Source organism: Hibiscus syriacus, unplaced genomic scaffold, assembly GCF_006381635.1.
Source record: "Hibiscus syriacus cultivar Baekdansim isolate YM2019G1 unplaced genomic scaffold, ASM638163v2 tig00018060_pilon, whole genome shotgun sequence".
NCBI lineage: Eukaryota > Viridiplantae > Streptophyta > Magnoliopsida > Malvales > Malvaceae > Hibiscus > Hibiscus syriacus.
The window spans coordinates 97,679-106,274 of NW_024062425.1; the positions used below are offsets into that span (position 1 = coordinate 97,679).

Sequence of the window (8,596 nt, forward strand, 5' to 3'; positions counted from 1 at the left end):
GATTCATTACCAGACAGTTCTCTCAACATAACTTGGTTGACATTACACAAACTAAATGGAATCGGTAACTAAAACGACGATTTTTATCTCTAGAGGTTATAGGTTCGAGCATGACACCTGTATGAATGTTTTGAGTGTTCATTATCGACGATGAGGGATCTTCCGAAGAAAACCATCGTATATTAAGTGTTTGTTTTGGTGCAGGAACTTCTGAAGGAAAACGAGCTTCTATATGGGCTCGCCAACTTCCTGCAAAATATTTCCTGCCTGCCTGTCTGTCTACTCTCCTGCCACTCACGGATGGCATCAACATGCATTTTCTTCACTTGATTATGTTACTCACCATCCTCACCGGCTGGTGCTGACCTATCAAACTATCATGTCATGCCTTGTACCACTGACCATAGAGGATCTCTGAATTCTGTCATGCCATGCCTTCAATTTCTGAACTCCTGATGTCTGAATGGCGAATTATGCTTTGCAATAATGTCTCAGACCCTGAAAACTTGGATTCTAACTTTTAACATGCCACCATCTTGATTTACTGCATCATTCAACGCTTCTACATCCTTATGTGCATCAACCATTCCTTCACATTCATGCAGGTGCTGTATATTTTCTTAGTTCTTGTAGGGCCTGTGATTTGGCTGATGTACCTGTAGTTGTGTGTGTTAGATTTGTCTAGAAATTAAGTTGACAAGTTGGAAATTTCATCTTGGTTAGTGGCCAACTTATTGGAAATTTCATCTTGGTTGGTGGCCAAACTTTGAACATGTGAATTTCATATTTGGTGGCTAACTTGTATACATTGGAAAATTCTTTGGTAGGTGGCCAAACTTTGAACATATTGTTCTTGAAACTCAACTATAAATAGGCCTAAGTATTTCCATTAGAAATCATCCCAAAAACAAGTTTCTCTTCCTATTGTATTCTTCATTCTCCCACTTTGGGAATTTCAAAGAATTCCATTTGTTGTAATATTGGTGATATAGTGAAGTTATCATCCGGTGTGGTGCCCGAGGAGTAGACGATATTCTCGTCGAACCTCGTAAATTTGGTGTGTTCTCTCCTTTATTGTTTTTTAGTCGGTTCTTTTCCATTATGTTTCAATATTCAATAGTTTGACAGGTTTATCCGCTGTGCAACCTTTGGTGGTTTTAATCTTGACATTTTAGGTCAATTTTAAAACTACGTTCGTATGGGAAATAACCCGTTTTCCCCAACAATTGGTATCAAAGCTTCGGTTGAGGTTATCCTGGTGGTTCCGTTGCTGAAAAGATATAGTTCGTGATATTGAATATTGTTCGTTAGAATTAAGATTCCAAAATACGGATCAGTTGAGACATCAAGCTCTTCATCTGGACCGGTGAGGAGGGTAATGTCAAATGCAAATTTCTCGGTGGAGTTGTTCGATGGATCCGATCATTTTGGCATGTGGCAAGGCGAGGTGTTAGACGCTTTATTCCAACAAGGTCTAGACATCACCATTGAGGAAGAAAAGCCCGAATATATGGAGGAGAAAGAATAGGGAACAATCAATCGTTTGGCGTGCAGCACGATTCGATCTTGTCTTTCCAGGGAGCAGAAGTATGGCTACAAGAACGAGACTTCTGCAAGTAAGATGTGGAAAGCTTTGGAGGAAAAATTCCTGAAGAAAAGCTCTCAGAATTGTCTCCACATGAAGAAAAGATTGTTCAGATTTGATTATCAACCAGGCACCAGTATGAATGAACACATCACTGCGTTCAATGAGCTAGTGGAAGACTTATTGGGCATGGATGAAACCTTCAAAGATGAAGATTTGGCTTTGATGTTGTTTTCATCTCTTCCAGATGAATTTGAGCACCTTGAGACAACGTTACTTCATGGTAAGGATAATGTTACCCTTAAAGATGTAACTGCTGCTTTGTATAATTATGAACTCAGGAAGAAAACCAAGAAGGAGAGCAAGTACGAAGCAGCAGAGGCCATGGTGGATGAAATCGCTCGAAAAGTCAAAAGCCAAAGTGGAGAGGGAGATCAAAGTCGAAGTCCAGACTGGGAAAAGATGAATGTGCCTTTTGTCATGAGAAAGGCCATCGGAAGAAAGATTGTCCGAAGCTGAAGAAGAAAGGAAAAGCTGCTCCAGATGCATGTGTTGCAGAGCATGATGCACATGACTCTGACATATCATTGGTTGCTTCATCAACAACATTCCATTTCGATGAGTGGATATTAGATTCGGGTTGCACCTATCATATGTCCCCTAATCGGGAGTGGTTCTCCGATTTAGTGGAACTAAATGCAGGAGTTGTTTATATGGGCAATGACAATGCCTGTAAAACTGTTGGGATAAGTTCAATTCAATTGAAGAATCAAGATGGATCAACCAGAGTTCTGACGGATTTCCAATACATGCCCAGTTTGAAGAAAAATCTCATCTCGTTGGGAGCCTTAGAATCCAAAGGCTCAGTAGTCACTATGATAGATGGAGTTTTAAAAGTCACATATGGCGCACTTGTGATGATGAAGGGCATCAGAAAAAATAATTTGTATTACTACCAAGGTAGTACAATTATTGGAGCAGTTGCAGCAGCTTCCGGAGGTGATGATTTAGACGCAACCCAGTTGTGGCATATGCGGTTGGGACATGCTGGAGAGAAATCCTTGCAAATTCTGGCAAAGAAATGATTTTTGAAAGGTGCAAAGGCTTGCAAATTGAACTTTTGCGAACATTGTGTTCTGGGAAAGCAGAAGAGAGTAAAGTTTGGCACCACTATACATAATACAAAAGGTATTGTAGATTATATTCACTCAGATGTATGGGGTCCTTCAAAGACATCGTCTTTGGGAGGAAACCATTATTTTGTAACTTTTGTAGATGACTTTTCCAGAAGAGTTTGGGTGTATCCGATGAAGTCTAAAGATGAAGTGCTTCAAATTTTCCTGAAATGGAAAAATATGATCGAGAACCAGACTTGTAGAAAGATCAAACGTCTTAGAATGGACAATGGAGGGGAATATAAAAGTGACCCATTCTTTGACGTTTGCCATGAGTATGATATTGTTCGACACTTCACTGTTAGACATACACCACAACAGAATGGGGTGGCAGAGCGTATGAATCGAACACTATTGGAGAAAGTTCGATGTATGTTGTCTAATGCTAGGTTAGGCAAGGCATTTTGGGCTGAGGCTGTGACATATGCTGGCCATATCATTAATCGTCTGCCGTCATCAGCGATAGGAAGAAAAACACCATTGGAGGTATGGTCTGGAAAACCTACTACTAATTATAATTCCTTACATGTATTTGGATCCACTGCTTATTATCATGTGAAGGAATCCAAGCTTGATCCGAGAGCAAAGAAGGCTCTCTTTATGGGAATCACCCATGGAGTGAAGGGATTCTGCCTTTGGTGTTTAGACACTAAGAAGATAATTTGTAGCAGAGATGTTACCTTTGATGAATTTGCCCTAGTAAAGAAGGTAACAAGTGAAGCTGTCCAGACAAGTAGTACTTCGCAGCAGGTGGAGCATACTCCAAAACAGGTGGAGTTTCAGCAGATGATGATCCCAGAAGTTGATGCAGCTGATTCTTCAACTCCAATAGAAGAATCAGAAGATGAAGAGGTTCAAACCCAAGAACCATTGGAGATACCAGAAACACTTGCAGTTACAAGGCCAAGGAGAGAAATTCGTAGACCTGCTCGATTTGTTGATATGGTGGCCTATGCTCTTCCAGTTGTTGATGATGATATCCCTATCACTTACCAAGAAGCAATACAAAGCTTGGAAAGTGATAAGTGGAAAAGTGCCATGGATGAAGAAATGCAATCTCTCCAAAAGAACGACACTTGGAAACTGGCACAATTACCGAAAGGTAAAAGAGCCATTGGATGTAAGTGGGTATTTGTAAAGAAAGATGGATCTCATAACAAGAAATATGTTCGCTACAAGACACGGTTGGTAGCTAAAGGCTACTCTCAAAAGAAGGGAATCGACTACAATGAAGTATTTTCCCCTGTTGTGAAGCATTCCTCCATTAGAATATTGTTGGCCTTGGTAGCACAGTTGAATTTGGAGCTAGCTCAACTTGATGTAAAGACGGCTTTCTTGCACGGTGATTTAGAAGAGGAGATCTATATGACACAGCCAGAAGGATACAAAGATGGTGGTTATGAGAAATGGGTTTGTAAGTTGAACAAATCGCTATATGGATTGAAGCAATCTCCGAGGCAGTGGTACAAGCGATTTGATAGCTTTATGAGGAGGCAAAAGTATACTAGAAGCAAATATGATCATTGTGTGTATTTGCAAAAGCTCAAAGATGGATATTTCATTTATCTTCTCTTGTACGTTACCGATATGTTGATCGCTTCGAAGAGTCAAAAGGAGATAGACAAATTAAAGGCTCAGTTAAATCAAGAGTTTGAGATGAAAGATCTAGGTGAGGCCAAGAAGATTCTTGGTATGGAGATAAGCAGAGATAGACATAGAGGGAAGCTTTGTTTAACACAGAAGCAGTATCTGAGAAAGGTATTACAATGTTTTGGCATGAATGAAAATACCAAACATGTAAATATCCCATTGGCTTCTCATTTGAAACTTAGTTCTCAATTATCTCCTAAAACTAACGAAGAACGAGTGTATATGGCAAAAGTTCCATATGCTAATGCAGTTGGGAGCTTGATGTATGCAATGGTGTGTACGCGTCCTGACATTTCACAAGCAGTTGGAGTTGTGAGCAGGTACATGCATGATCCTGAAGAAGGACATTGGCAAGCTGTGAAATGGATTCTACGGTATCTCCAACAAACCATGGATGTTGGTTTAGTTTTTAAACAGGATGAAGCACTTGGTCAGTGTATGGTTTGATATGTTGATTCCGATTATGCTGGTGATTTGGATAAGCGTCGATCAACTACTGGTATTTGTTTACTCTTGCTAAAGCCCCAGTAAGTTTGAAGTCTACATTGTAATCTACGGTGGCCTTGTCTACTACAGAGGCAGAATACATGGCAGTTTCAGAGGCTGTAAAGGAAGCAATTTGGCTTAACGGGTTGATGGAAGACTTGGGAGTTGTTCAAAGTCACATTAGTCTCTATTGTGACAGTCAGAGCGCTATTCACTTAGCAAAAAATCAAGTATACCATTCAAGGACTAAGCATATCGACGTGAGGTATCACTTTGCGCGGGAGATCTTTGAAGAATGAAAGATTCTACTTCAGAAAATTGCGACATCAGAAAATCCCGCAGATATGATGACCAAGGTGGTAAGAGTAATCAAGTTCAATCATTGTTTGAACTTGATTAACATCCTGAAAGTATGAACACCTTCGGGTGTGTGGCGCTTGTGAGCGCAATTAGAGGCACTACAAATTTGGGGAGTTGAAGAAGTTGAGTAGGCTTGGTAATTTCAAGCCAAGGTGGAGATTTGTTAGATTTGTCTAGAAATTAAGTTGACAAGTTAGAAATTTCATCTTGGTTGATGGCCAACTTATTGGAAATTTCATCTTGGTTGATGGCCAAACTTTGAACATGTGAATTTCATATTTGGTGGCTAACTTGTACACATTGGAAAATTATTTGGTAGGTGGCCAAACTTTGAACATATTGTTCTTGAAACTCAACTATAAATAGGCCTAAGTATTTCCATTAGAAATCATCCCAAAAACAAGTTCCCTATTCCTCTTGTATTCTTCATTCTCCCACTTTGGGAATTTCAAAGAATTCCATTTGTTGTAATATTGGCGATATAGTGAAGTTATCATCCGGTGTGGTGCCCGAGGAGTAGACGATATTCTCGTCGAACCTCGTAAATTTGGTGTGTTCTCTTTTATTGTTTTTTATTCGGTTCTTTTTCATTGTGTTTCAATATTCAATAGTTTGACAGGTTCATCCGCTGTGCAACCTTTGGTGGTTTTAATATTGACATTTTAGGTCAATTTTAAAACTACGTTCGTGTGGGAAATAACCCGTTTTCCCCAACAGTGTGGGTATAGTATCAATTATACGAACTGTGGTTTCTGTTCTGATTTCTGTCTATGTTTCAGGGTTTGCATTTGTTTATTTTGAGGATGAACGTGATGCCGAAGATGCTATTCGTGGACTTGACAATATACCTTTTGGATACGATCACCGGCGACTATCTGTTGAGTGGGCTAAGGCATGTTATTGTTCTTTCCGAGCTACTCCTTTGAACAGTAGCTGGTTTTGGATTTAGCGCTTAAAAAAGCAAAAAAAAAAGTGATTTGAAGGATAATTTTATTGTCAGGGTGTACGTGGTCGGCATCGTGATGGTTCTAAGTCAACAACAAATCAAAGGCCCACCAAAACCTTGTTTGTTATCAACTTCGATCCGATTCGCACAAGGGAAAGGGATATAACAAAGCACTTTGAGCCATATGGGAAGGTTCTAAATGTTCGCATTAGGCGGAACTTTGCATTTGTGCAATTTGCTACGCAAGAGGATGCTAGCAAAGCCCTTGAGGCCACACAAAGAAGGTGGAAGTATACTTATTTTATTGTTTTCATGGCCAAATGGTGTTGCTCATAAACTTCTAACATTGTGCTTTTCGCGGCAAGTTACTGGACAGAGTCGTGTCTGTTGAATATGCTTTTAAGGGATGATGATGAGAGGGATGACAGATATGATAGCCCTTGAAGAGGAGGCAATGGTAGACATGGGGATAGTCCATATCGGAGGTCTCCAAGTCCTTCGTATCGAAGGCGACCAAGTCCTGATTATGGTAGGGCTCAGAGTCCCGTTTATGACCGCTATAACGGTCCTGCTTATGAGAGGCCCAAGAGTCCCGAGCATGGGAGATACCGCAGGTACTGTAATTAATGCTATTTATTGTTTCTAGTTGTGCAAGTCAGTCAATAACATGTTTCAAGTTATTTATTGATATTGCCAATAATTAATTCATCCTTGGCGTTCATTGAATTAGCAGCCGATCGCCTGCTCGAAGGTCCCGTACATGAATGGCTGTCAGATTGGTGGAGAAAAAGTTGTTCCTCTCCGCCTATATCATAGTTTGTGCTTTCCTTAGAAGAACGGGTAGTTGTTTTCTTTTTCCTTCCTGTTGAACTCTTCTTTAAGTTGGGAGATTCTTAGGTAAAAAATGCAATTGATGCACACCCATTATGCATTTAAACGTGTATGGATTTATAGTCTCTGTGTTACAAAACAATAATGATTTCAATAGAATTAAAATGAGATGATCCGAGTTTTACAATAAGTTTGATTTTTGGGTTTGTTGGAAATGCAAGTCTCGTGCTTCCATGTTTCGTGCTTCCACAGTCTCTCTTCAAGCTTGAAATATTGGCCTCTAATCTTAATTATGAAGTTGTAACAGTTTGGCGTCCACTGTTTTTGTTTTCGAACTATAATTATAAATAATTACAATTAAAATCATGTCGGTATAAAACATAAACAGATCATCAATCAGGACCAAAATATATCTTAACCCAAGTCGAATTAACTAGTAATTACATCATTTATCTAAAGAGAATGTACTTTGAAAATAACATGAAAACAACTTCCAATTTTATTCCGTGTGAATCGAGTACAAATGATGGATGAAATGATCATCGATAATTTCGAAATAAAATCACGGAGCACCATTACTTGAACGTCTAAGTCATCATTATTTGGGGTTTCTTATTCATCCGGCGTTCTCCTCGTCTCGACATTTCCGATCATAACCCTTCACACCCTAAAATATTAATCAACATGAATGAAATATATGTGATTATTCGATTTAGAGCTTAGGGTTTAAAATTTTAATCGGATAAAACTTTTTATAAAAGATGAAACAAAAGCTAAGAGGAGAATGGTTACCTGGAACAATCAGTAGCACCGGTAATCGGAGGAATATAGAACTCGATGTCGCATTTCTGCTCTATTAGAGGCAGTCGATTAGGGTCATATGGCCCGATCTTTGGCAATTCCCCTTTAAGGCAGTCACATAGTTTGCGTTCGTCTTGCTTGGAATTCGTCAGGTCAGCAATGTTTTCGGCACCTATACAACATTCCGACGTCGGCGAACCCCCGGCCTTTAGGAAGCTCCAGCAAGGCTTTAATAAGGTGGCGACATCAACACACGAAAATCGGGTTTCATCGGGAATATCTACCTCCGCCAGAAGCGCTCTGCCTCCCGGTGAGTTCCGGTTGGCCGAAAACGCTGCCGTAAGTTCCATAACACCGGACGTGATTAAGAAGACAAGCGTGGCTAGAAATTTGATTGATGGACGCATGGTAGCTAATCAGTTTCGTTCCCTTTTATCTTATTGTGGTTTCAGATTAAGCTTATTAATATATAGGTTGTATTCGATATTTATAGCCAAAAAAAACTAATAAATGTTCACTAAATTACATGCAAACAATCAATTTGGTCACTGTAGTTTCGTAAGTAACAAACGAGTTATTAAACTTACTGAATTATAGTGATGGACTTCGATAAGCTTAAGGATCATTTTGTAACAGTATGATAATTTTATAATAATATGATAAAGTTTAATAATAATTTTATAACTATTTGAAACATTCAATGATTATTCTAAAATTTTTAAAAATTCAATGATGAATTTTTTTTATCTAAACATCATTTAA

The 8,596-nt window shown here is 39.1% G+C and overlaps 2 protein-coding genes across 2 annotated transcripts; one reads left to right on the plus strand and one right to left on the minus strand.

Annotated features, from left to right (window-relative positions):
* The first annotated feature begins 232 nt into the window (after positions 1 to 232).
* On the plus strand, positions 233 to 7,111 carry LOC120209024 (serine/arginine-rich splicing factor RS31-like). The gene is made up of 6 exons (XM_039208113.1): positions 233 to 358; positions 530 to 605; positions 6,036 to 6,148; positions 6,257 to 6,486; positions 6,564 to 6,816; positions 6,936 to 7,111. The coding sequence occupies exons 1-5, from the start codon at positions 233 to 235 to the stop codon at positions 6,610 to 6,612; spliced, it is 594 nt and encodes a 197-aa protein (XP_039064044.1). The 3' UTR covers positions 6,613 to 6,816; positions 6,936 to 7,111.
* Positions 7,112 to 7,821: 710 nt separating this feature from the next.
* On the minus strand, positions 7,822 to 8,241 carry LOC120209026 (non-specific lipid-transfer protein 1-like). The gene has a single exon (XM_039208114.1). The coding sequence runs from the start codon at positions 8,239 to 8,241 to the stop codon at positions 7,822 to 7,824; it is 420 nt and encodes a 139-aa protein (XP_039064045.1).
* Positions 8,242 to 8,596: the final 355 nt, after the last annotated feature.